The sequence below is a fragment of the Cyphellophora attinorum genome (genome assembly GCF_001299255.1).
Source record: "Cyphellophora attinorum strain CBS 131958 chromosome Unknown Contig13, whole genome shotgun sequence".
In the NCBI taxonomy this organism is placed as follows: domain Eukaryota; kingdom Fungi; phylum Ascomycota; class Eurotiomycetes; order Chaetothyriales; family Cyphellophoraceae; genus Cyphellophora; species Cyphellophora attinorum.
The window spans coordinates 745986-772929 of NW_017253241.1; the positions used below are offsets into that span (position 1 = coordinate 745986).

A 26944-nucleotide genomic window follows, 5' to 3' on the forward strand; every position below is an offset into this window, starting at 1 on the left:
AGCTGAGCTCCGGATGGAGAGTTCATCCAACGAAAACTGCAGCGCAAGTCCCAAAGATCAGCAGCAGATCAGGCGAATACAATGTTATTGCTATCAACTTACAAGATACTTAGGTTGCTAGCAAACCAGGAATCGTTAGGATCTAGAGCGACAGGTAGCCAGCATCGCGTCCCGCGTGTTTCCCCAACTCCTTGCTGTCTATGAACGAATGTGTCTCAGTGGGCTTGTCTCGGGCGATAGATGAGTGTAAAGAACTTTAGAGGCTCCGTCATGCGAGAAGCGCAATTGGAAATCGTGGTGATTGAAGTGGTGTGCTGAATTGAGTGCCTTGCATGCTGGTGTCACTTATGGCTGTTGTATTTGGCGCCAATTCCGGCAAAGTCTTGCCTGTCAGGTCTGCTGCCGCTTGGCTTGGACGGCTGCTTCTTTGGCGATGCGGTGTTTGTGCTGTCTGGCTGGCATTTAGTCGAGGAATTGCTGGAATCTGATATCTTGTGCTTGTGCCCTGGCTTGTTCTTGTTCGTGGTGACAAGTTGCTCCTGAACGCCGGCAGCAATAGAGTCAGTCCTCGGAGTCAGTGGCTGAGGAAGGTTTTTGGACTCAAAGAACCATGCTCTTGCGAGAACGACCAGCGTTTCCAGGGAGGAAGTAGTGCTCTTATATGTACGTGGCGCCGCGGCTTTGTGTCTAGGCCCTGGACCTTCTCTTCCAGTGCCTCAGCAGCGCTCACTTGTGCAGGACTTACTGCTGAATGGAGGAACACCTCTTACAGGCCGGTAAATGCGTCAAGATCGGGCATTCAGCATCAGGAACTACTGTTCCGGGTCAATATTTCTGACACCATTGGGCGACCTCTGGGTTACACGTTCCTCGATCCTGTCAGTCACGGCGCGTGAACATTTCTAGCATCTGCCACTTGGTCTGAATTTAGTATTTCTCGCCGATGCATCCCTTCGAATTAACCTGATGGTCGCAGTCAGTGCATGTTTCAGGCTTCCCAATTTAGACGGGCGGATGGTGCGGATAAATCAATGTATGATGAAGCATCGTAGTATGGGATGGGAAAACATGTTCAAATAGTCTTGGCGGAATCGTTTCTGGGAACTAAAGCCCAAACTAGCCGTGTGCAGCCGGAGACTGCGTCGCTTGCAGCGGATCTCGCCATGCTGTCTGGACTTCTGACCTGACGCCCACGCTGTGCTGGCACCAGTGGGAGGGCCCCGAGCAGTTGAGATCATCGGCAATATTGGGTCTGTGATCGCGATTAGCAATGCAGCGAGGGTCATGTGAGCTTTCACATTCGCTTTTTTGCATCATAGCAACCCCACGTCTGTACTGTGTCACGTTCTGCCCCAGGCGACGTGCTCCAAAATCCCCGTGCTCAACGACAAGGTGTGGTGTTGGCTATAACAGCACAACAGACTCCCAGTCAGCTGACGATGGCCGCCAGCATGCCTTCTACCGAGTGGACGGACGATCGCCGGGGGCAGAAACAGTGACAAATCAGCTGTCGAGCGCTGACGAGCATAGCTAGTTTTCGGCGTAGCTAGTTAATCTTGCAGCAACGAAGTTCTGGACTTTACCCCGAGGAGTGCCGGCAGATTGGAAATGAGGCGCATCTAAAGCATAATGACGAGATCGACCACTCTTTCGGAATCGACGTCAAAGATTCCACGTTTCACAGCATGTGTCAGAAGACACTGATGTCAGCTATCATAGCAGAAGCGCGCTGCAAGGCAAATAGCTGCACATGCCAGCCCCTGGTTGCCTTAGCCTTACTGGTGGATGCTCGACGCCATCAGGTTGGTGATCTTGTACAATGGCCACGCCAGCGTAGGTCGTTCCCTCTTCTAAGCCGTCGATAGCCGTCGCTTGTGCCGCATACCACAAAATACTGACTGCTGTCATGTATACTAACCGTGGTGCAAGGTCACAACAGGGATTGCCTCGAATGTGGCAGATCGTTAGTGGGCAGTGACTTTGATGGATCGTCCGAGGATTCAACGCTCGGATAAGAGTAGCGAAATCGGCTAGCAATCCGGAGCCGACAGCGGTAAACACCAAAACTGCGATGGGTCCAGCAGGAATGCCCAGATTCCACAGACAGACTGGAACCATGTGACGTCTTGCAGAAGATATCCGGAAGCACATGTACCGAGCAACATACACCTTGCCGTCGTTCTCCAGTTCCAGTAGTCGCGGCTTCCCGAGCTGGAGAATCTGAAGCGTCCATCGATGTCGTCGGTCCAAGGGCATACGCGTTGCAGCGATGAGGCTCAGGTTGGATAATGTCACATTCCGGCGGGCTCCTATACCGTCCTTGTGCCGATGGGCGTCTGCGTGAATTTAGTGGAAGACGTGTAGAGGCGAGGGATTTGGCTTCTCTCGGAGGATGGCGGGCAGCGCCTGGGAGAAGTGATGTCGCGGAAAGTATGCAAGGGCAGCATTAAAGCGATTGAGGTTGGAAGACGTAGCGATTCTCAATCCTCTCGGTAAACTTCATCGTTGTTGCCGAGAGTCTCGAACCACTGGCAGTCCGAGTCGCTGAATTAGGGCAGGCAACGCAGTGTGACTTCGTTAGGAGGAGTTTGTACCTGCCTGAGAAGCCAGTGCGTGACGGTAGTTGCGATAGGCCAGCTGTGGCAGGTACGTTGACCAGCACATGCAGACATCACAGAGGCAAGTGCAGCGCAGAGCCCGTCTCGACTGAGCTCTCAGCGTCTCCGTCAGCACCGTCAACATTTCCGGGAGAAGTTGTAGTGCTCCTATTATGCCTTAGAGACTCGCCATACCCGTTCAATGAATATCCTACCAAAGATCTCGAACCAAAGTTGACGAGATGGACCGACCAGCCACACAAGGGTCGAACGGACAACATGCTCCAAGTCTGTGGACAGAAGCCCGCCAGAAATCGCTCCTCCTCATACAACATATGCTCTGCTCCATGATTTTAGGACTGCAGCTGGCCACGTTACCCTGGGTCCACGCATTCCTCTACATTTCGCGAAGTGACGGCGCCTCATCTCTGGCTCCAGTGCTGGCCCTGTCGCGACCTGACTACCTTTTGCAGGCAGATGCCTCCAGTAGGCTCCAGGGGAACTTTATTGCAAGATCTAAAGAAAAAATTGCCAATATTGTCGATGCTATCAAAAAGCAAGGCCGTATCATTCTTGCAGTGTACAGCTTAGGCAGTCTGATCGAGCAGTGTCCTGGTCTCCTGAGGCCACGCAAGGCAGCCGCAGCACGCAAAAGTCAGCCAGATCTGAACTATACCGCAAGAGTGGAGGATGCCAATCGTGCGACAGCTTCTCAAGTGTACCACGCGGCCTTAGCTGACGACGATGCACTTGACGACATTCTAGCGGGCTTTGTGTCTCGAAGTGAGACTGTTGTAGCCGAGCCTGGTTCTCGCAGAGTTTCAACTGCATCATGTCTCGAATGTCAACGATCCCCAAGTAGCCGGAAGCAAAACACGAGCATTCAAACGACTCCAGAGCGCATGTTGTCTGTGTCAAGACTGCCAATGCGCGTGACTCCTGCAAGCGCAGCAAATCTGCCATCGAGACTTAGCTTACCAACAGAAACGGGTTCTCCAGTGCAGACCGCGGCCCACCAAATCATGGACCAGCACGCCCAAGCTGCCCTGCTGCCGATCCTCCATCTCCGCTGGCAAGCTCGCCTGCCGTCAGTGCGCAGTCGACAGGAACCATTATTCAAAACTGGGCAGAAGCCCTGCCTCCACGAAGAATATCTGCACCTCCGTTGATCGTTGGCTGTCCGAAAGAAGTGGAAAGACAGATCGATGCTATCTCGCGAACATCGAGCACGCGAACAACAGGAAGTCAAAGTCAGCAGAATGGACGACAGATTGCGAGGAATACTTCGGTGCCATCGGTTCAGACACTCACGCCGACCCGTGGTAAGAGGTTGCAAAAGAAAGCAAGAACGCCACGTACCTAGGTTGACGACAGTACACGGGATGTGGGATCGATATCATTAGAGACCCAAGAGCCATCGCCGCAAGTAGAACATACAGTAGCATGACATTCATAGCATAGGTACAGAATCGTCATGTGAAGAGAAACTTCTGGCACAGACGCGTACTGTCGCGACTCGCAATAGACAGGCTGGGCCGACGTTCTCCCGGCCTGCGACGCCATATTCAACCAGTAGTATTGCCAGACACTTCAACACTAGACAATTGCTCCCTTGTGCTGCATTGTTGTTCCCCGGAGAGAAGCCAAAGATCAATGCCACACTGATGAGCCAGACCTGGTCGGAACCTGCCGAGTGCCCGCTGTCCTTCTCAAACTACTGTTGCGAGCCGCTTGCTGAATACCCTACCCACATATGATCGCATCATGCCAATCTCATACGCAAAGTGGGATGCTCTAGAGTTGTCCGACGACTCTGATATAGAGGTCCACCCAAATGTAGACAAGGTGCGAATTCCTTAATCGGACGAGACATTTACTATGCCGGTCCTGGTTCTCTGCCTATACATGTTCATGCTAACAGATGCCCTAGAGAAGCTTCATCCGCGCGAAACAGAACCAGATCCACCAACAGCGCTACCAGCGCAAACAAGAGATCGAGACACTCCGCTACGAACGTCTGATAAACCTCGGCCTGTTGGAACGGATCAACGCACTGCTCGACGCCCTCAAGCAACATGAGAAAGAGTCTACGAAGACCGATCCTGATCAACTCGTGTTCCAGGCTTTGATCGAGAGTGCAGGTGACCCAGCCAAAGATGAGCCACCAAAACCGCCGGAAGGTGTCTACACACATCAGAAGGAGCCACAGCCTCGATATTCGAAGATGATGGGCAGCCTTGTCGACCAAGTGAAGAAGGAAGTGGATGAGAAGAAGTCTCCGGAGAGGTTTCAGGACTACATCAATGGTGTGCGTGGCCATCTCACCAAGGTGCAAAATCTACAGCAAGAATTGCTCAAAAAGCTGGCGGAGCTTGAGAAAGAGGAGAAAGCCAAGATCACCAGCGAATCGATACATGACGGCTTCAACACGTCTCATGTCTCCAAAGCAAAGCCTGCAGCTCCGAAGACCGCACCGAAATCCAAAGTTGAGCTACTCAACAAGCCTTCAACGCCGGCTGTAGCAGGATTGAGCTCATCGGAACGTGTCACGACACTGGCGGAAGACGGCGCTGTCTCCTCGGGCGCCGAGGCCGATGTTGAGGACGATAATCTCATCGCTGAGCACGAGGATGACGATGACGATGACCGAGCGTCAATCAAGCTGACCGAAGAAGGCAAGGCATTCGCTAAGATCAACCGCAGCGACTATCGTACGCTGTTGCAATTCATCTCAGAACATCCAGATCTTATGACCGAGTCAACACAAGACGCCTTACTAGTGGAGGCTTTCAACGCCCAGATGAAAGGCAAAGACTCATATGCGCAGACTTGTGTGCATCACGGTCTGCTTATACAGTATTGCAGACAGCTAGGAAGAGATGGTGTTGGCATGTTCTTCAAGCGAATCACTACCAAAGGCCACCAAGCCGCACAAGTGTTCAACAAGGATGTTGCCGAGACTTACAATCGCATCAAGACCCGCGCTAAAGAACTCGTCAAAGAAGAGGCCGAGGGCAAGAACCAGGAAGGTGTTGAACAGATTCAGCTGCACGCAGTCGAGCCTGGCACAGAGATTCATATCAATATACCACAGCCGAACAGCGAGGAGGAGATCGAGATCGAAGCAAGAAAGATTTTTGAATCATTCTCTCCAGAGATGCAGCGAGCACTTGAGACTGGTAGTCTTGACAAAGTGAACAAAGTGCTCGGTGAAATGAGTGTGGAGGAGGCGGAGCAGGTGGTTGAGGACTTGAGCAATGGCGGCATGCTGAGCTTGCAGGAGGGCGTGATAGACGCCACCAATGAGGAAGGACAAGCCAAACTAAAGCAAATCGAAGATGAAGAACGGCGGAAACGGACACAGACTGTGACGGACGGTGAGCCGGGTGATGTCGTGGAGGAGCATACTAGTGTACGCAACATCGTCGACGAGGTGGACTGAGAGCAATATTACCGATACCCTCAGAGCAGCTAAGCAGCCTAGCGACCATGCCACGTGTTCCATGTGCGCAGTCTAGTCGAGTATTATGACAATTATCTCGACATGCAGATGTTCTGCACTCTGGTGTGACAACTACAGAATTCGCACAGGTGCCAGTGGGATGGGAAGGGCACCCGGGCGGTGATACGTAGTCCGCACTTACTGCGTGAGACATCCTGACTCAGACAAGTCCGAGGCATCTTCAAATACTGACTCGCTCCTTCTTGTCTCCTACTCTCCGCAAATACATGGTAGCAAGTCCCCTACCTCCCATTGCAACCAAAGGACACACAACTCTAGCAAGATACACCTTCGCCATAGATAACGACACCTGAGTCTCGGATCTGTGCACCGATGCGCCCATCCTCGGTACTTGCATGCTCAACCCGCGCTGTGTAGCTCGCTACACCACACCTCGACACCGTCCCAGTGTCGGCTCCGATGCCCAAGGCCTTTGGATCACAGACGACCTCCTAGCTGAAACTTTTGCGCGCTTCGTGGGCGCTCGAGGTGTGCGACATGGCAGCCATGTGCCCGGGCCGCTCGAGGCGCGCAGAAGGGCTAGCAAGAGGAAGCACACGAGCTTGGCACATAGTGGTGGAGGGCAGGCGCCAATAGATATGGCGGTGCTCTTCGGCAAGAATTCGCAGGCGGATTGGTGGGGCGTTGGGAAGGGATCACATCGGTCGAACAAAGATGTGGCCGACAGCACCACCACGGGCTTTTTCGAACCTTTCAAGCCTCCGAAAGAGATGGACGAGGGATTGGGAAAGCGTGAAGTGCCGCAGCAGTCCCAGCAGCATAGGTGGTCGGCGGATCGCATGGACCGATTGTTCTCGGACTCGTGCGAGGCAGCACATCCCAACCGAGAATCTATTTCACCTTTGCCCATGGACATAACTGGCGACAACCCCGTCGACGATTTTTCACTGGGCACGGCGCGGGTCGCTCACATGGACAAGACTACAGCTACTTCAGTCCCATGCCCGTCTCCAATGTTCTTGAGCGGCTTGTCGGTATGTAAGAGCGTTGCCGATCTACAAGCAATCCTACGAGAGAACAGCGTCGATCTACGCACCCAGCGCACCCATGCAACCCGCATTTTCGAGCATGTCACGAGCAGCGACTGGGCTGCTCATGCTATCGCAGAATATCTCATCGATCCAGCATTTCACCCTCCTGGTTGCTATCATCACAGCGCACTAACAGAGGCGCTTCACAAGACAACAGTTTCTCTGGGAGACTATTCCTTGGATTTCGAGCGAAGAAAAGTGATCATGAATGCAGTCTGCTCGGCAACACGCACCGGCATGGTCACCGGACAGGAGTGGCTGCGTATAATCGATTCCGTGGTCTATCATCAAGGTGCTACGAGGAACGCCAAAGACCACCATGAATGCGCTCGGCTATCGAACAAATTGGTCGGCAGTTACATGCAGAGCCCGAAAGTAGAGTCCGGATTGCTCGAACACGCCTTGATCAAACACGCCGTGCACACAACCATACTTAGGCGCTATTCACCCTGCAGCTCTACTCGAAACCGGAGGTCGACCGCGCGCTGATCGCTGACGTCTGCGTTCGGCGCCTCAAGAATACGTTTACGTTTGAAAATGCTGAGAACACCACCAGTTTAGCTAAGCAACTGCTCAGATTTCCACGAGTAGCTCAAGATGAGATACTTGGACGCATATCAGGATCTCTATGTGCACCCTCACACTGGACGCCAGATATTCGCGTCTTTCCCGCCCGAAATTTTCGCGCGTTACTCGGAGAGCTTCGCCGCCTGGATCCCCCATCAAAAGCGATCACGGAAGCCCAGGCGAAGCGTCTTGCTTCAGGGATACCCGAAGAGCTCATGGAGTCAGACCGACTGTTGGTCTTTGTCTTCGTGGTGTCCGTGAGATATATAGCACCATGGTCTCCAGAGATCAAGGAGGAGTCCTTCCCGGTCCTCGACCTCTTCGATCTTGACAGATCCAAACCTTCCAGAGTCATGCACAGTGAGTTACTCTCAAGAGCCGACCCACTGCTGTTCCAAGGGAGATACCAATTGTCGGAAGACCTGGCTTGGTTGCTCTCGCGACAAACTGATCAGGAGAAACGCACGAGATCGACTGAGAACCTGGCGAGAATGGTTGATCAACAAGCACATCTGCTTCTGCACAGCCCAACAGGTCGCCAGGAGAACCTGAGCAATGCAGCTCAGGTTCAAGAACTGGCTGGAGCCCTGAACGAACAACCAGCCTTTTACCAGCAGCTCAATCGCAGCCTGGTGTCAGGCGACAAGCTGAGCCTGCGATTTGTGACGAGACTGCTGAACAGAAACCCCGACTTTCGTACTGCACTCACCAGTTTCTTGCGGCATAAGGGTCGACGTATCAATCAACCGTTGTTGCCGAATTCGATCTCTGCGGAACAAGCACTGGATACAATGAACATGCTAGCTGTAGCGTTCGCATCATCTACGGTCATTTCTTCGCGGATGGCTTTGAAGAAGGTGACTTGGTGTTACCAGTTCCTCGTGCGAAACAGAGCACCTGTCCAATTTCCCATCACAAGGGCTTTGTGGCATGCAGGCGTGACACGACAGCCCCACAAGGCCAGCTCCCAGCTGCTGACATGGTTACTCGGCAAGATCGCCCGTGTGGAAGGCGAGGAAGTTGCACAAGTGCTTCAAACAAGTTCCGCCTTTCGTAGATCACGTGCCGTGACATTTATGAAGATAGCGCGTCTCTCGGCACGTCAGCCTTCCAGTCGGCCGCATCTGGGCGATCTGGCAGAAGAAGAGAAACTGGCGCAGGCGCCCTCGAGCAGCGAAAATCTGACGAGGTCGAAGGAGGTCGCAGACGAGATAGGGCAGGTCGTGAGATCTATTCAGGAGCAAGCTATCGCCGTCGATCGACGGGAACGAGAGCAGCTTAGAGCACAGGCTCTATCGACAGAGGATGCTCCGGCAGCTCTATGCCAAACGCTTTATGACACTGATTGAGGAGAGAATAGCGGCGTGCAGGTCTGAGATTGAGCAGCTGGCACGAATCACGTGGTCGCGGGAGGCTCGAGGAGAGCAGGACCGCCTTACCGAGCGTGAATACATCGACCGTGTCCTTGGTCTCGTCGAGCACGAGGTCAAGCATCTCGACTTAAGAGCCACAGATGGACAAACTACGTGTACATCCCATACGCAGCGTGGTCACGCAACGCCACTGTTTCCCGTTTCCGACGTGGAGATCAGCAGAGACTCGATCCTCTCCACGACAAGCATTCCATCATTCTTCAATCTTGGGACTGAGCAGCCTATCTTTGACTTGTCCGGAGCAAAGGATACCCGAGCGTGTGATTCAGCAGCGTCGACGACCTCCGCGGATGACATGTCAGCTGCGTTGTCAGAGCAACATGTCAAGTCACGCGTATGGAAACGCATGTCCGGCGTCCACCATATCAAACGCAAAGGCGTATCATTGACAGCGCGCACCACACGTATTGTGCGGCGACGGATGAAAGGGACACTGCTTGCCAGGCCTTCTATATGGAGAAGCATACCGTTGACAACGCACACTGAGGCTTTCGAGTGGAGGCGCATTCCAGTGACAGAGGGCGTTAAGCTTCTGCCCAAGAACCGCATGTCACCTGCAAGGTCAAGTAAACAAGTGGTGGAGAGACGACGGAGCAAGCAGACGAAGCAAAAGGCTACTGCAGCAGATCGCAGTGGGCATGCCACGCCAGCTACGGTGACGGCGACGGCGACGGCGACGGCGAGGCTGCTCAGCCAGGAGGAGGATATGCGTAGATTTCAGGCATGGCTTGCTAAGAAGAAGAAGAAGACAAAAGCGGTAGCTAGCACGGCGGCCTCTGAGGGGTCAGCGGTGACAGATGGTGCTGTATGGCTACCCTAGAGACGTTGAAGACGTGGCATGCTCGGACAATACCTTGTATATAGAATGAAGTCCTTGAGAGCACACCCGGGCAAGCTCCCTTCGTCTCCCCAGTCATCCATTATGGACTGATCGTACACACTGCGCATTCTTCCCCATGCGTAGATAGCTTAGCTTGATTTGCTGCATGCATCGCTGCTGCCATCACCAAACCCCTACGCATCATCCACATCCATCTTCTCCACCACGACCACGCTACTGCTATCAGTGTCGCTGCCGGACCCCAACTCATGCACCGTCACATACCGCCCCAGCTCCTCCTTTGTGATGATTTTCTCGTTTAGTACCGCCGTCGTGCCCTTCGCGAACTTGTAGTCCCGCTCCTTTTTGACTCTTACGTTCGGTGTGATGTAGTTTCTCAGTAATTGTGTTGGCTTGTCTTTCTCAATCACGCACACATCCACATTAGAGCCGGAGCCCAGATCATTCCAGATACCAGCCTCGATCGCCTCGGCGCACAGCTTGATGGCTTCCTCGCGCGTGAGTTGGCCTTTCCAGGAGGATTCGAAGACGGACATTGCGGCGAGTGAGCCGGAGCCCATGGTCACGTAGGGCAGCTTGTCAGTGGAGCCGTGGGCGTGGACGGTGAACAGATGGCAGCCGGTTGGGTCGACGCCAGCGACGACGAGGTATGCGCCGATATGGCCTTGGTAGCGGAAGAGGTGTTGCTTGAGCATGGTCATGACCGTGACGACGCGCGGCGAGCGGCCTGTGGAGAGGGAGTGTAGTTCGAGGTTGGAGGAGGTGATGGCGGTGGTGAACTCTGTGTCTGCGGCTGTGCCGGCGCCGGCGCACCAGATCGAGGGGGAGATGTAGTGTAGCTTTTCGCAGTTCTTGTCGGCGACGATGGGGCCGGAGGTGGCGCGGGTGTCGGCTGCGATCTGAGTTGGGTGTTAGTGATGGGGTTGGAGGGTAGGGTGGGTGGACTTACGACTACGCCTTTGTCGTATATGCAGCCTACAATCGTTGTACCGGTCGATGTGGCTTTCGGTAGAGGTACTCCGCGTGCGTGGAGGGCCGCATTGCGGTTGTAATTGCTGAAGTCGAAGCCGGGCATGGCTGTGAATGTGTTTGAGAGGTGAGAGTGAATCGAAGGTGTTTGGCTGTCAAGCCGTGGATGCGGATCTCGTTGGCGCCAGTCCTTCTAGTGGCTTGACGACAAAGCACTGCGAGTAGTCCGATTGAGGAGATCCTACAAGCGCAAGAGGTAGAGTGTGGTCTTGATGAGGTTGAGTAGATGGGATGGGAGTTCGAGATGAATCGGAGCAGAAGTCCAAGGCTTCGGTGAACGCGTAGTGGCGTCGCGCAGCCTTTTCGTGCACCGTAGCAATCCCCAAATGGGTCGTATGAACAGCCGTATATCTCTCCGCGGTTTGCTGCCTCGAAGGCGCGACCGCGCATTTGTTGGCAGCACTTTTTTTGAAATGGTGATATTGATGCCTGAGTGAAGGCAGCACCCATCGCAGTGGTACGGCGCACTCCGTAACCATCTGTCTCCGTCAATATTAGCCAACACAAGAGACCGTCTTTCTGGCGAAACAGCGCCTATCACTCCTTTAGTACTACTCCGCCCGCGACGCGATTCTCATATGCCCATTCATCTTCGCCAGAGCCAGCCAGTGTGGTGTCGGCGGAGAAGCGGCGCTCACTGACTTCCGAGATTCCTCGCATGAGGATGGCCTTCAACAGCTTTGCGCAGGCTGCCAAAGACAACGTCACAGTCTCTTCGCCGACTGCACGAGAAGGTCCAGAGCTGCAGGAAATTCAGACAGGCGGACTAGGTCTACCAGGTGTCCAAGGGGAAGTCAAACTCAGGATCTCTGAGCCATGGCCATCAGATGCTCTGCCACCGACCACATCCTCTCTTCTCACGGTCGCCTCGTCTAGCGGACTTCTGGCTGCGGCAGGACCAAACGATTTGATCCTGACATCAACACAACAGGTCCGGGCGGTACTATTAGAGAAATTCGACAAGCAGACAAACGAGAATCCAGTACGGCAGTATCAGCCAAATCTCCGCATCCCTCGACCACGTCTATCGCACGTTGCATTCACAGCCGACGAGAGTGCACTACTGGTCTCGGCACAGGATGGTGGAGGCATCGATGCGTACAGCGTCCGCAAGATCGAAGAAGCCAAGCCAGCAGTGTCGATTTCCACTGATGGGAAGGCTCTGAGGTCGCTTGTACCTAACCCAGCGCCTGATGCCGATCTCGCGCCGCTCGTGGCAGCAGTCACAGTCGAGGGCGGGCTCTTGTTGGCGGATCTGAGGTCGGGCAGTCTTCGGGAAGGCCAGAATGGATCAATCTTGCGATCTGGCGTCAGCTGTGTAGCATGGAGCCCCAAAGGCAAAGCACTTCTTGCGGGTCTGGCCGATGGCACTGCTGTTCAGTTGAAAGCGGACGGAAAAGAGATGGCGCTATTCCCACGGCTGATGAGTCTTGAGCCCAACTACTACATCTCGAACATCGCGTGGCTCAACAACGACAGTTTCTTCTTCGTGTATGCTTTACCGGACACAGACTTCCCACCACAGCCCTGTGCATACTACATCGTTGGACGAGAACCCAAGACCACGAATTACACCTTCCAAAAACTTCCCGACCCAATCTTCCTTATGGGAAAAGAGCGCCTTCCGACTGCACACTACATTGCACGACTGCGGAACTTTCCTCCCGCTCTGTCTGAGGTCTTGCTTGTCGCCGCAACCAGCAGCTCAGATGTTGGCTTGATCACAAAGTCGGAGAAGTCGTTGTCTACGGATTCAGACGTCGCGAACGAGTTCACAAGTACCATCATAGAGGACGACGCACGACGAGCCGTCCTTCCGCTCTCCGAGAACTCAGAGGACACTTCACCTATTGGTATGGCGCTCGACTTGTCGAGTACAGACACCGTCATAAAACCTGTGCCTACTAATGGCGAGCTTGACGAGTCATCGCATTCGGTGCCACAGCTTCTGGTGCTCAACAATGATGGCCTCTTATGCTCGTGGTGGGTGATTTATAACGACTCAATTGAGGCAAATACACCATACCCAGGCATGACGGGCAGTACTGAAGCTACGCCGGAGCAAATGTCTGCGACAGATACCACTTCCAAGCCAGTAGCTGAACAGGCGCCACAGCCATCGTCCCCCTTCAAGGCGCCTACCTCGGCATTCGGTCAGACAGGTTTCGGATCGAACGCGCCAAAGCAGACCGGCTCGATCTTCGGGACCCCAAATATTTCTGCAGAGGCGGCATTCGGCAAGTCATCCACTATCGGTGGAGCCAAGTCCTCCTGGGTCTCGTCTGGTTTTGGCAATGCTTCCAACCCACAAGGATCGTCTACAGGCTTCGGGCAACCAGCCTTTGGCGCCGCTTCGTCACTGGGAGGCAACAGCACACCAGCGTTTGGCGCCGCTTCGTCGCCGGGAGGCACCAGCACACCAGCATTTGGCGCCGCTTCGTCACTGGGAAGCAACAGCGCACCAGCGTTTGGCAATCCAAGTACTCTAGGCAAACCTACATTTGGGCAAGCTCCAGCCAAGCCAGCATTTGGTGCGACGGGTTTTGGAAACGCTGCGTCAAGTAGCAGTCCCTTCACCAACGTTGGTAACTCGGCTCAATCTGGCTTCGCGTCTTTTGCATCCGGGAATAGCTTTGCTTCGCAGGCAGCCAAAGATGGTGACAAGTCAAGCAGTCCGTTTGGACAGAACACGGGTAAAAGTTTCGGTGGTTTCGGGCAAGGTTCTCAGGACAACTCTATCAGCAAGCCATCACCATTCGGAGGCTTGCAGACCAATGGATCATTCTCCGCCTTCAACAAGCCGACTTCATTCAAGCTCGATTCGACATTCCAAGCAGACAAGTCAGCCAAGGACGACAACGACTCACAGCCCGACGCAGCAGGCAACACTTTTGGCTTTGGCTCGAGCTTTGGAAACATGCTCGGAAGCAAACCGAAGGTGACTTCGCCGACACGCGATAAGGAAGAGGATATGGATGAAGGCAATGAGCAGGCACCGGTACCTTCCTTTGGGCGGCCACCATCTCAACATCAAACTCAGCAACCGAGTTCGCTGGTCACACCGCCATCGACAATCGGTCAGCCCAAGGCTACACCTGCTCCTCCAGTTTCCAATCTTTTTGGGAGCACGCCTGCCCAGTCTACAACGCCTCAGCCCCCACCACCAGCAACCACCGGCTGGAGCTTCAGCAGTGTTCCGTCGACAACACCGAAGGAAGCCCCTGCTGCTAAGCCTTCGCTTTTCGACCAATCTGCGAAAGCTGGACCATTTTCTTTCGGTGCTGCAGAGAAGGCACCGTCAAGCTCGCCTAAGATCAAGGAGGAACCCTCCAGTGCAAGCGACACCGCGGATCTAGAAAAGATTCCGAGCGCACCCTTGCCACCCGACACTATGTCTAAGCCGCGGTATGTTTCAGGTGAATCCGAGGCCTCATCTTCTAACTCGAGAAGTACAAATCAGTCAGTCGATGATCCTCTGCCACCCGATTGGACTCCAGCCAACACAATCGCTGCCATCAAGGCTACCGAGCCCTCCAAGTCACCGGCCGAAATCGCTCCTGCTGAAGATGCTCCACTTCCTCCAGACCCGAGCCGTTCTCAACAGAAAGGTGTCTTATCCTCGGAACCATCGTCACTGCCCAGTGAAGAAGCAGACGATTTCTCCGACTTCAACGAGACTGGCGAGGAAGACGAAGAGGAGGCCGCAAGCGAGGACGAAGACGAAGACTCCGGCCCGGTGGTAGACTCGATAGAAGATCCGGAACAGGTAGCAACCTCGCCAGAGAGCTCTTTCAAGAGTGGCGAGCGAAGCACCGAAGTCAGTCCTACGGGCGGCCTCTTCACTAAAGTCAACACCAATGCTGCCAAACAACGGCCACTCTTTGGCGAGGTTGGCACGAGCGCCCCTGTCTTCCCACCACCGAAGCCTCAAGAGAGTCCTCGCTCGCCAAGCCCAATTCGAAACATTTTTCCAACTGATCGGCTGCGAACAGAGGCATCGAGGTCGGTTAGTGCCCCAGCCGATCGTCGATCCGTTGTGGATCAGCGGAAGCAGACCTATGCCCAGTCTGGACTGGCTGCCCAGGTACAGCAGACTCAGCAAGAGGAACTTGCTCGTCAGAAACAACAGCAAGAGGAAACTCTTCGGCGCAGATTAGCAGCTGAAACATCAGAACTGGAAGAGCTTGAAGACGACGATGATGAGAGACTACGTGAGGAGCTCATGGCTCCAGTCGTTGCTTCAGAAACACTCGACGATTTTGTCACATATCAGCCTAGTCCTGCCGAAGAAGGTGCGAAGTCTGGCGTGCCAGCTCAAATCGAGCGGCTGTATCGCGACATCAACGCCATGGTTGACACGTTCGGTATCAACTCCAGGTCACTTGCATCGTTCATGAAGTATCAACAGGAGCAGCCAGCCAACGCAAATTGGCCGCAAGTATTGACATCAGAAACGCCGAAGGACGCTTTGAATGACGATTGGTATCTGAGTGACATTGATCGCCTTCGTGCAGGCCAGACAGCTCTGGACACCGTGGTACTTGAAGCTCAAGTCGAAGACGTGGATGGAAAGTTACAATACTGCCAGGAAGTCCTCTCGAAGGACATCATCGATTTGAAGATGAAGTTTGCGTCTATCAGGAAGGCGCTCAATTCACGAGCAAAGCCTGAAGAAGCGTTGGCTGCACCCCTCTCGGCAGAGCAGACAGCAGTGCAGCATGATTTGCGGAAAGCAGCTGCAGCAGTTCAGAGTAAGCTGATGCAGGTCGAAGATGCTCTGGCTATTTTACAGGCAAAGGTGTCTGTTGAAAGTGGTAAGCCACAGAAGAAACCAACCATTGAGGCTGTAACGAACACAGTCTTGAAAATGACCAAGATGGCGGAGCAGAAGAGCGCAGATATAGACCTGCTAGAGCGTCAGCTGGCAAAGCTTGGGCTGAAGAACGCGCTGAATGAGTCCAGGCAGGTAACACCCAACGGGACACCTGGACCACGGCAGTTGACGAGTGCGGTGACTCCTGGTAGCAGTGTCTACCACACCCCTGGCTCCAGGTTTGGTGGAAGCACGAGGTCGACACCGGGGCGGAAGCTCACACAGGATAACATGGCGATGATCCCGAGCGAGGACCGTGAAAGATGGCAAGCTAGAGCTCAGCGGAAGAAGGCCGTGGCGAGCATGTTGAGGGATGTTCTGCAGAATCGGAAACAGGGCACGATTATAAAAGCCTGAGTTGTATCGACGACAGCTTGGATTATGGCAATAGCTGACAGGCTTCACGGCTAGCATTAGGCAGCCTTGTAGCAGTCAACTGTATTGAAATGAGCTACTCTACAGTAACTTTAAAAACCTGACCATCTCCAGTGACTGATACAGACTCGAATTCACTGGCGCAGTGAAGTTCGGTCACGTGCTCTACTTCACCACGTGACCGATAGCCAAGAATTTGATGAATGATCACGCAGTCTCTTCCATTCCCCATCCTCTTCACCGTGTGCTCGCGACCCATCCATCACGCGTTCGCATTTTCGAGATCTCCCTTCGGTGGTCAACCTCGTATCGAAGATTCCTCATCTCTATCTCCTGCATCCAACGTTCTCAGGTATTTGCCCTGCTGTCGACGACCACGAACGGTCCCTACTCGCAGCTTCCCTCGATCTCGCGCCAGACGAGGAAGTCACGACTCGAAGCCTGCAGGACACACTTGCTAAGTATTGAGCCTACCTACTCCATTGCAAACAGTCGTCGTCCTCATCCTCTCTTCAACCACTTTCCATCAACCATCGAGTGTCCATCCACCACCTATCCATCTCAGCACCGTCACCTCTAATTACCCTCACCCTTCACCAAACCATACCACTGCACATCGCGACCTCTTCTGTCACAGCACCGATTCATTCAACACAAGCACTTCCAGCCTCTTCCTTGGTCCGCATACCCTTCCTACGTCTTTTGCGAATTCCTTCCTGCACCAGCACGATCACCTCCCCGTAATCTGGTGTACATAAACGGAATCAATAAGAGAAATATTCAAACCACAATACCGCTTCTAAGTCGCCATGTCTGCTTCGCCATCCTCCGCAGCTGCTGTTCCCTCCACCAAACGACCCCTAGAAGATCCCTCGTCCCCTTCAGCCCCGTCTGACTACCCTGACGCTAAAAGACCAGCACTCGACAAGCCTGTCAAGGATGAGGCGATCTAGAGGATGCCGCTACTGCGGTCGCAGAAGAATCAGCTGTCACTGCTACCACCAATGGCACGGCAGTAGATCACACCGACGGTGGCGAGCCCCAGTCTGCTGTCAAGGCCGAAGAACCACAACCGATCCCATCAACATCCTCCGATACCACAGCAACGGCGTCCCCTATTGCCAATCAGGACGAGACCAAGTGGATTCACATCAGAGCTGTCATTTCCAGTGCTGAGGCTGCAACATGTATCGGCAAAGGTGGTGAGAACGTCACTCAGATCCGCAAGATGTCAGGGGCGAAATGTACTGTCAGCGACTACTCTCGTGGAGCCGTCGAAAGAATTCTGACCGTTAGCGGTGCTCAAGATGCTGTGGCCAAGGCCTTTGGACTCATCATCCGGACTCTCAACCAAGAGTCGCTTGATCAGCCGTCGACCTCGCAGTCCAAGACATATCCTCTCAGACTGCTGGTACCACACATCTTGATCGGTTCTATCATTGGCAAGTCTGGCGTTCGCATCCGTGAAATTCAGGAAGCATCCGGTGCAAGACTCAACGCGTCCGACTCTTGCTTGCCGCTGTCCACGGAACGGTCGCTTGTGGTTCTGGGCGTTGCAGATTCCGTCCATATTGCAACTTACTACATCGCTGTCACCCTAGTCGAGCAGCTTACAGAGCGATTTGGCGGTCCAGCTGCTTCAGCGTACGCTTCACGCGGCGGTGGTCCAGCTGGCGTGGTTCCAGGTGGCATGCAGGTGGTGCCTTACGTTCCACAGCCTGCTGGCGGGCAGTATGGTCACCCAGACACATACAAGCGTCATGGCACTCAGCCCCCTCAACGTGGTCCAGTCGCACCATACGGCGGACCACAGATGGGCGCTCAACCTCATCAGCCCTATCAGCAGCACGGTGGTGCGCAGTATCCGAACACGCCGCGCCAAGCCAGCTTCGGTGGTCAGGCAACACCTCAGCAGGGTGGTTATGGTCAAATGCCACCTCAGCAAGCCGGCCAGCATGGTCAACATGCTCAGCTCCTAACGCCATGCCCGGTCAACCAATCACTCAGCAGATCTACATCCCGAACGACATGGTTGGCGCTATCATTGGTAAAGGAGGTGCCAAGATCAACGAGATCCGTCATTTGTCTGGCAGTGTCATCAAGATCAACGAGCCACAGGACAATAGCAACGAACGTCTTGTCACTATTACTGGTACCGCGGAGTGCAATCAGATGGCTCTCTACATGCTCTACTCGAGACTCGGTACGTTGCACCAGTGAATATTCATGTTTAACATTGCTAACTTGCTTCACAGAGAACGAAAAGCACCGTGTCTAGGCGGCAAGATGCGGAACTTGTCGCGAAGCCCACCCGGGGTGTAGTTCATGCCACGATGGTATGGAACAGTGCAACTCGTAGCTATCGATGGCGGCAGCAAACTCTCTAAGGTAGATAGACCATAGTATTCCTACAGTGTCCTCCCTCCCTGATCAATCTGGCTGCTAGCCTGTGCTGTATGCTTTCAGCACACCAATACACAGCACAGGCCACTCATGCCTATTCCCAACTCCATCATGTTGTCATCGATTGCTCTCGTCACGCACAGACCCCAATTTCTCCGTTTCCGACTCGACTGACATTGTGGACCGTGCAGCATGCGCATTGGCGAGGCTGTCAGACGCACGACAGGCAGCTTCCTTGATTGCAATTGTCACGTTTGTGCCACACTCCCGATTAGCGGGGTTGTTGTGCGACATTGCGACTGCGCCGATGCCTTCTCAATTCCAGGATCGCCATTAAATCTACGCTCAGTCACACGATCCGAGGAAGAATTTCCCGCAAACAATCCGCAACCTGATTCTGGTCATACCGACGACTGGATCTGGGAGCACCGCACTGCGTTCAGGGAACCGCTCGTCTCATTGCTTCTGTCCTCGCGTTAAACCACCACAAAATGTTTGGTCTTTGCTATCGTGAGGCAATGCCGGATCCGTCTGCGGCCTGCCGTGCAGGTCTATCGAGGCATCCTTCTTTGTTCGTCAATCGCGTTCTCGGTCATACACGCAACCTTTATTCGCGCTTTGTGCGCAAGTTGATGATTGCTCAGACCGGCTGTCGCCGCTTTCTCCCGGACAATGGATTGCAGGATGGCAGAGAGCAGGCTGTATCGCCTCGACATCGCACGTGGCTGTGCTTCTACGAACGTTGATTTCCGGCAGCAAACTAACTGCGTCAACATACAATCAAGGCCGAAAGCGAGCAGGCTTGACTGTGGCAATGGGTGTAAAGCCAAACAGATTTGACAGACCTGTTCTGTACTCGGACTCTACGACGATAGTGTGTGCCAATACATCCTTCATTGGTATGGCTATCCGAGATCCGAACAATATGGCTCAGAGAGACGCAGATGACGCAGAAGGATTTGTGTTCACATCGGCCAGCCCTGTTGAGGGCGATCGATTCAGTACGACAGATCATTCCAGCTCATCTCAGGCGACGAAGCTAAATGATCTGGAACGACAAGAACGCTGTCCTGTAGCATGGACCTCGATAGCGTCCAGCGCGGCATCGGAGGCCAACTATTCCAACGCTAGAGGTCAAGACGATCAAGTTGTCCCACCACCCACTCCATCCGATCTCGTGGCAACCCAACGACTGTCACCGTTCGCTTCCCGATCCATATCTTTGGTCGTTGGAGCCGATGGATCGCACGCCGGCAAGCCGCTTCCCATCACCTTGACAGCCCACGAGGATCTTCTCACCAGCATTTCGCCGTTCTTCATGGCCGCGTTGCGCAGGTCTCACTTGAATGGTAGCTTTGCTGAAGCGCATACCGGCATCATCCGGCTGCCGGATGACAGGCCGGACGATGTCTCCATGCTACTACAGTGGGCATACTGGCAGATCCTGCTGGAGAAGACACAGTCCTTGGTAAATACCTCCACAGCCACCACAGCCTCGCCGACCCCAACAGCCAAGGCAACGAGTCGCTCGGCCCTCCTCTACCACCATTCAATCGACCCTTCCGTCCATCGCTACCAGCGCTGGAAAGCCGAAAAGCGCCTTCTCAAAGAGACCTTTGGGCCGTCGTCGCCCGAAGTCCGTGGGTTCAAGAAACAGCGCAAGCGGCCTCGACCGCCAGCGTTCGGGCCGTTAATACGGCTTTACATTCTGGCGGACAAATACGATGTGCAGGGCGGTCTGCGAGCGGACATTGTGAGGAGGGTGGAAGAGGTGAGCAAGGAGGCGAATTGTGTGCCTGATCGTGAGGATATGGATATGCTGTGGGATGGTTTGCTGGAAGATGTTGGGTGTGAGGGAGGATTGAAGAGTGCTGTGTTAAGGCTGTTTGTGGGTTTGGATGGGAGGAGCTTGAGGGGGCTGTTCAGAGATATTGGGGATGGAGAGGGAGAGGAGGAGTGTGTGGGCTGGCATCCGGGGTTCACGAGGGACCTGCTGTTGGCGATGTTTGAGGCGAAGGAGAGTGCGGTGGCGGCTGAGAAGGAGATGAGAGGAGGGGTCGGATGGAGAGGCCTTACGAAGGGTCGGTGATGGATAGTATGTACGACGAGGTTGAGAAGGACCACGTACAGCCAGTCGCTCAGCAAGCTCGGACGGAACGTAATGCAGGCCAGCCTTCCAACGGGCAGTGTGTAGAGACTGAGTGTTCCTCCAGGTGTTGCGCCCTATGCGTGAGCGCATCAGCATAGGTTGAAGAACGTACACAGCATGTATATCAAACTCGTATTCTGCTCAGATGTTGTCCCTCAACCAACTATGTACCGGTATTGCCCTGTCGGATCACCTGGTCTCGTTTCGTTAGCCTTTTGGCCTCAGCTGAAGAAGCCATGCGAGTCATAGTTGGACTGCTGTGCCTTATTGGCGACACCGTCTGTCTACGCTGCTGACAACCCCTCCGTGCAGCTTATGGATATTCGCTTGCACCGTCCCGGTTGGAGACTGAGCAAATGCCTCAAGGCTTGTTGGTGACAACGCAGGCGACCCAGCATTTCCGTGGCATCCATTGCTGTGGTAGACATTTCAGACAGGGCATCAGCTACTCCTATAGACCGGTCATAGGTCGGCTTCCCACTGTTCCGGGATGAGATGGCTCAGAAGAGTGGCAAAGGTGGCACAGAAGACATCATTGGCACGGCGCTGTACGCCTGCTTGGGTGGCGCAGGATCTGATGGCAAGCTCGACCGATAGCATGTTCATTCTGCCTCAGCCCTCCCCTTGCCCTTATAGTCAACAGTATTGCTTTCTGATGCATCGCCTTCATCGGTAGAGAGCTTCTTAGTCACGTTTGTGAGGACGTCGCGAACTTCGGAACTGATCACGCCCCGCAGAAGGTCATTCGAAGCGGAGTCAAAGTCGAGATGTGGGTATTCGGCGTCATCATTACCAGCACCGTCAGATTCAGATACCTCAAAGAAGGATTTGCGGTGTAAGCCCATTGTGCCCAAGTCCTGGTATTGATAGCTCGTAGTATCGCCAACTGGACGAATTGGGGTGTTATCGTGGTTATCGGACACCTTTTGAGACGAGACTTCTTGTGAGTATGCTGTGACCGCCTTGAAAGGCCGGCTGAAGTATGAAGAGTCAAGGGGAGAATCGATAGGATCGCTGGAGACGATCTCGCTGGAGTTGACGACCATGGAGTCTCTTGTACGGGACCCCGGATTATCGACGGGCGGCATATCATTGTAAGGACGGTCGTTGTGCGGTGATGAGCGTCTACTCAGATCGGCAGGTAGGACCGTGCGTGGCGGAGGTATGGTGTACAAGGGATCGAGCGAATAATTTTGATGCCAATCGTTTGACGTGACCGCTTGACTGTACTCATCATCGTATGGCAAGCCGCTGTTGAACATGTCCTGCTGGTCCATGTTTGGCGCATCGGAGACATTGTCCGACTGGTCGTTATGGAATGGACTATCGGTGGGCTCGAGCTTCCGGAAGTAGTCGTCGAAGGGACCAGGCGATGAGGTACCTGGGGTTGCAATGGTGGTGCCAGTGCCGCTTGGCTCTTGGTGTTTACCATTAGAACGCCTCGATCCAAGGTTTGACCCAGGCGGGGTGCTGTCCCGGCTCTGCTGGCTGACGAGTGGGTGGTCAACCATTGGAATCAATGGCTCGGCATTGAACTTCGGAAAGTGGTAGTTTGACAGACCCGATGGGATCCTTTGCGACTGGGAGCCAAATGGATCTAGAAAAGTGGGCGCGGCAGACTCATCAACGTCATGCTCGTCCAGCATTAACTCTCCCGGAGACACAGAAAGAGGGTCCTTTGAAAGGGACGCTTGCCTGCCCACAAAGTCATCTGGCGAGAGTCGCGAACCGGGCCGGAATGGACTCTGCTCCCTGGGATTTTGTATCAGAGAGCTTGTGTAATCTTGTGACGCAGTCTGTGAATGCCTTGTCATGGTTGCCTGTTGGTGACCGATTTCAGGACCTGACATAGGCTGTGGCTGACGAGAGAACTGATCTGGAAAAACTTGTCCAAGGGATCGTTGATATGCGTGGTCTGGCGTTGGACCATCGGCTCGCTGCTGCTGCTGCTGTGCCTGCTGAGCTGCCAGCAGGCGCATGCGCTGCGCTTCGTACTGCAGAATTTGTTTTGGCGTCGGCTGCGGCATGCCCTGTCCTTGAGGAAACCCTGAACTGCCCATAGCGTTGATGCTCGCCTGTGCGCCTGCATTCATTGCGCGGATTGCTGCATTTAGTGCTTCCTGGCTCGGAGGGTTCTGCTGCTGCTGTTGCTGCTGCTGGCGCTTCTGCCGTTGCCATGTCTGAATTTGTGCGGTGCTAGCCCGCTGGATCTCTTCTTCGGACATGTTGGGATACTGCTGACGTAGCTTGTTGGCTATTTGAGTGACGGCAGGAAGGTGTCCTGATGAAAGCGGACCGTAGGCCTGCTCCTCATCATTTCCCAGCCCATTGCTGGCAAAATTGTCTGCTTTCTGGGTGACGACAGAATGACCCTCAGAAAATAGAATGTCGGGCTGTTTCTGCGTTTGGTGGTCCAAATTGCTTGTCACCACTGCGATGTCGTCTGAGGACAGTTTTCTGTCGAGTTGGGTTCCTCGAGGATCTTGGCCGTCCGGTAGTAAGGGCTCGTTCAACCAAGGGTTCAATTCGTGCTGCCTGTGAGCCAAGTGCGGGAAGAGTATAACACAACAAGCTTGCCAGGCTGCGATTTCTGCAGCGAGTCCCTGAGTCTCATTGATGTTGTAATTGGAAACTTGCTGCCACAGTGAGAAGGAGACGTCGCCTTCCTGACGATGCTGCTTGAAGTGAGTGGATCGCTTTAGGGCACGAACGTGTTTCCATCTCAACGTAGCCCCTTCATCGTGCGATGCAGGATTGTACTTCTTGCACCAGCAATCGAAAAATGACCGCACTTCACCTTCTGGCTTCTGCGACCTGATCTTGCGGCTTGCTTGCTTCTCCGTGTGGTTCGAGAAAGACCAGACATTGGAGTGATGATCGCGGACTGCAGGACCCTTGGAGCTGGTTTTGTCTACTTTCTGGGTACTGCCCGATTGGCCACGGGAGCGGTCAAGGACTTCAGGCATTTCTACAGTTGCTTTCTGTTGATTCGAAAGTGCCGCGGGTGACCGTTCAGAAATCGGTTGAACCTGATCCACAATTGAAGACGCATCAGTCTCATTACTTCGATCATCCTCACCGGACCCCTCATCTCCAGTCGTATCGGGAAGAGTGATCAAAGCAATCTGCTCCAGGTGTTGGCCGACGTGCGTGGCGTAAGCTCTCGCATCGCGAAATTCCGACACATTACACAGTCTGCATACGCAAGTTGTGAAGTCGGGCTCGACCTGCATCTGGGCTTGCTTCATGACGACAGCTGTATTGGTCTCGCGAGAGGGGTGCATGGACCTTAGGTGGTCTGCGAATATTTGTTGATTGCGTACCATAACCCCACATATGTGACACCGATATGCGAAGTCCACCAGGTGGGCGTTGATTTCATGAGAAGCCCACGACTTTCTGGTGGCGTAGCTGGTGAACATACTCCGGCATCCGGGGACGGTGCAGATGTATGCTTCCAGATCTGCAAAAACGTGCATTCTAATCACGATCAGTGTTAATACTCGTGAAGGCTTGAGCAGAGACTCACTTCCAATCTCTACGCGACGTGAAGTACACTGCTTGTTCGCAAAAAGGACACTCATCTGTGGCGGTCCAGTCTGGCATGGGTGGAACGCGCAGCATCGTTCTTTTGTCTGCACCACCCTCAACGGTACTAGCGAAAGAGCTGTGCGATGCGACAGACCCCTCTCGCAGGGTAGGAGCGCTGATAGAGGTGCCTAAAGCTGAATCCTTGAAAATGGACTGAGGCGCAAATGGCTTGCTCGCTGGATGTATGGCCTCGATCACGCTCCTACCTCGAAGCCGCTCATGACGTTGCCAGTTGGCCTCCCCGAGTCTGTTTATTAGCTCTAAAGACGCTAGCGGAAATTTATCGCGGATGTTGTTGATGTACGTTGCTGCCGCTGAGCTTGTGTGGAAAGAGATGGCTAGCGCCGGTTTGCTCATGGTGCTGTGCTTCAGCCGATACATTCTCTCCAAGGATGGCAGTAAGTCCATGAGCATGTCGACATGATGGCATATGATTGAAAGCGCTCTTCCGAGTAGACCCTCCCGGCTAGCTGGCTCCTCCTGTGCGTCGGTGTCAGTGCTCTCCGCAGATTCATCATCTTGTAGCAAGACTCCGCTGGCGTCCTCGACAAGGCGACGAAGTGGATCCGCAAGGTTGCCTGAAAGACGTCGCAGATGTAAAATCGGGCCTGCACTGCTGATTAGAGCTTGGTTGATTGCTTTGACAACCTTGGAAGGCAACAGACCAGAAGTGAATACTAATGCGATGCTTCGCAGCGACGAAAGAAGGAGACTTAAAGTCTCGTCATCGTCTAGACATGTCTCCAGCTTGCCCCCCTCGAAGCTTCCACCGAAGAGGCGAAATCTTATCCTTACGTCTCTCCATTTTCGCTTCTGCTCTGCGCCCACATACTCGAGCTTCTGAACAGCATTTTCGCAGTATACCAACTCGCTGACACACGATTCGCAAAGCAGCGTGCTGATGCCCTTTTCAGAAGATGGATCTGTCTCGGTCTCGACGGCTCTGGCATCGGGTTCAGCCTCGATAGCAACCTGTTGAGACAACCACTTTTTCACCAGTGGGACTCCCAAATCTGAAGGCAAGCTATCCGGCATTATTACTCCCACGCAATACGACGACTTGAAGATCTCGGGAGAAGTTCATCGACACAGATTTCTGGCGGAGACTTAGTCTTTAGGTCGTGATAAACAGCCCTGGATGCGCCCAGACGGTGAGTACCAGGCTTCTGATTCGATGCACAATTGTGGCTGTGCCCAGGACGCATGCACAGCGTTTCTGCCTTACACCAACTACATAAAATGATGGCACCGCGCCATTCATGCAGTCGTTGCCAGCTGGTGATATATTCAGCTCAATCCCTGAGTACGGCTCATCGCTTCGTCCAGAGCTCACACAGTAGAGCTATGTAAATACATATCAACAGTATGGAGATTGCAGGACTTGCTATTGGTGTGGTACCTCTCATCGCAGAGGCAGTGAAGAGCTACAAGTCTACCAAGGTTTTCATCATGTCTTTCAAACACTTTCGCAAGCACATGCAAAAGATCATCGACATTCTGGATCGGCAGGAGTTCAAATTTCGGAAAGCAATTGAATGCGTCCTCCTTCAGTGTGTCGATCAACAACTAGCTAGAGAGATGCTTCAAGACCCGGGACACTCGTGCTGGCTCGACAAAGTGGTAACTGACGCATATCTGGCGTTCCTGGGCCCTGACCATGACGGCTTCAGCAGGGCGGCGTGCTCAACTTGTGACAGCCTGGAGGATATAGGAAGAGCACTTCGAATCCTGGCGGAGACGACGGGAAGGGGCATGAATATTGTGACGGCGAAAGCCCACTTCGCGATAGAACGATCGAGCATTGAAGCCCGCATCGGCAATTTGAGACAACAGGTGGACGAATTTGTTGGGATAACGAACATGTTGGTGACAGCATCACATCCAGTCGAGCTGGTAACAACAGCGCCACGCATCATCTCGAACCTGAAACGAGAAGTTCAACGATTCGTCATTGTCAAGAAGACTGCGGAAGACCTTCATACTGCCCTCAGTTCGTCGTGCACACAGCACGACCATCATGCCGCAGTTTTGAGCCTCGCTCCAGCTGCTTCAGATGACAAGCATGTACGATTTACTCTGGCATTCAGTCACTCGAACACCCACGGCTCTACGGCCCAAGGAGACCGCCAGTGGGTCACAGTTGAGTCATCTATAGAGGGTTACATAAAGGCAGTGCCCCAAGTCGGTGATCAACGTCCTATGCTTGCACAGCGACTGAAACGACATCGCGATGAGACCAGTGCGGCAGGTCTCCAGGTCCCATGCAAAGCCCCCAAAAAGTCTGTCAAGTTCGTGGGCGTTCCTACAGCGACAGCATCATCAACCGCAATTATTTCTCCGATTATACAGATGACGTCCAACAACGGCCAAATACTCAACCTTTGCAAGAGTGGCACATTCTGTAGCCAGTTGCTCATTCGCCACCTCGAAGCAATCAGCATATCAGGCCATTGGTTCCCTCGAAACAAATGCAGGTCCAAAACATCTTCTCTACATTGACTCTGTGGCATCAACCTTGCAAAGTAGTTTGAT

At 53.7% G+C, this 26944-nt stretch overlaps 8 protein-coding genes across 8 annotated transcripts; 6 read left to right on the plus strand and 2 right to left on the minus strand.

Moving 5' to 3' along the window:
- Nucleotides 1–4361: 4361 nt before the first annotated feature.
- AB675_11533 (Hsp90 co-chaperone Cdc37) lies at nt 4362–6039 on the plus strand (the record flags this gene model as incomplete). The annotated part of the gene is made up of 2 exons (XM_018140390.1): nt 4362–4442; nt 4528–6039. 2 exons carry the CDS (start codon nt 4362–4364, stop codon nt 6037–6039), a joined length of 1593 nt encoding a protein of 530 aa, XP_017999853.1.
- A 659-nt stretch (nt 6040–6698) lies between these two features.
- On the plus strand, nt 6699–9971 carry AB675_11534 (uncharacterized protein; the record flags this gene model as incomplete). Its single annotated transcript, XM_018140391.1, has 3 exons — nt 6699–7526; nt 7589–8941; nt 8991–9971. 3 exons carry the CDS (start codon nt 6699–6701, stop codon nt 9969–9971), a joined length of 3162 nt encoding a protein of 1053 aa, XP_018000038.1.
- A 194-nt stretch (nt 9972–10165) lies between these two features.
- Nucleotides 10166–11067, minus strand: AB675_11535 (Proteasome subunit beta type-2; the record flags this gene model as incomplete). Its single annotated transcript, XM_018140392.1, has 2 exons — nt 10166–10891; nt 10942–11067. The coding sequence occupies 2 exons, from the start codon at nt 11065–11067 to the stop codon at nt 10166–10168; spliced, it is 852 nt and encodes a 283-aa protein (XP_018000135.1).
- Nucleotides 11068–11685: 618 nt separating this feature from the next.
- On the plus strand, nt 11686–16251 carry AB675_11536 (Nucleoporin; the record flags this gene model as incomplete). Its single annotated transcript, XM_018140393.1, has 2 exons — nt 11686–14426; nt 14472–16251. The coding sequence occupies 2 exons, from the start codon at nt 11686–11688 to the stop codon at nt 16249–16251; spliced, it is 4521 nt and encodes a 1506-aa protein (XP_017999939.1).
- Nucleotides 16252–17078: 827 nt separating this feature from the next.
- On the plus strand, nt 17079–18547 carry AB675_11537 (RNA-binding protein rnc1; the record flags this gene model as incomplete). The annotated part of the gene is made up of 4 exons (XM_018140394.1): nt 17079–17201; nt 17225–18194; nt 18242–18472; nt 18525–18547. The coding sequence occupies 4 exons, from the start codon at nt 17079–17081 to the stop codon at nt 18545–18547; spliced, it is 1347 nt and encodes a 448-aa protein (XP_017999893.1).
- A 1050-nt stretch (nt 18548–19597) lies between these two features.
- On the plus strand, nt 19598–20761 carry AB675_11538 (uncharacterized protein; the record flags this gene model as incomplete). Its single annotated transcript, XM_018140395.1, has 1 exon — nt 19598–20761. One exon carries the CDS (start codon nt 19598–19600, stop codon nt 20759–20761), a length of 1164 nt encoding a protein of 387 aa, XP_017999849.1.
- A 662-nt stretch (nt 20762–21423) lies between these two features.
- Nucleotides 21424–25447, minus strand: AB675_11539 (uncharacterized protein; the record flags this gene model as incomplete). Its single annotated transcript, XM_018140396.1, has 2 exons — nt 21424–24301; nt 24351–25447. 2 exons carry the CDS (start codon nt 25445–25447, stop codon nt 21424–21426), a joined length of 3975 nt encoding a protein of 1324 aa, XP_018000170.1.
- A 330-nt stretch (nt 25448–25777) lies between these two features.
- AB675_11540 (uncharacterized protein) lies at nt 25778–26567 on the plus strand (the record flags this gene model as incomplete). The annotated part of the gene is made up of 2 exons (XM_018140398.1): nt 25778–26402; nt 26500–26567. The coding sequence occupies 2 exons, from the start codon at nt 25778–25780 to the stop codon at nt 26565–26567; spliced, it is 693 nt and encodes a 230-aa protein (XP_017999933.1).
- Nucleotides 26568–26944: the final 377 nt, after the last annotated feature.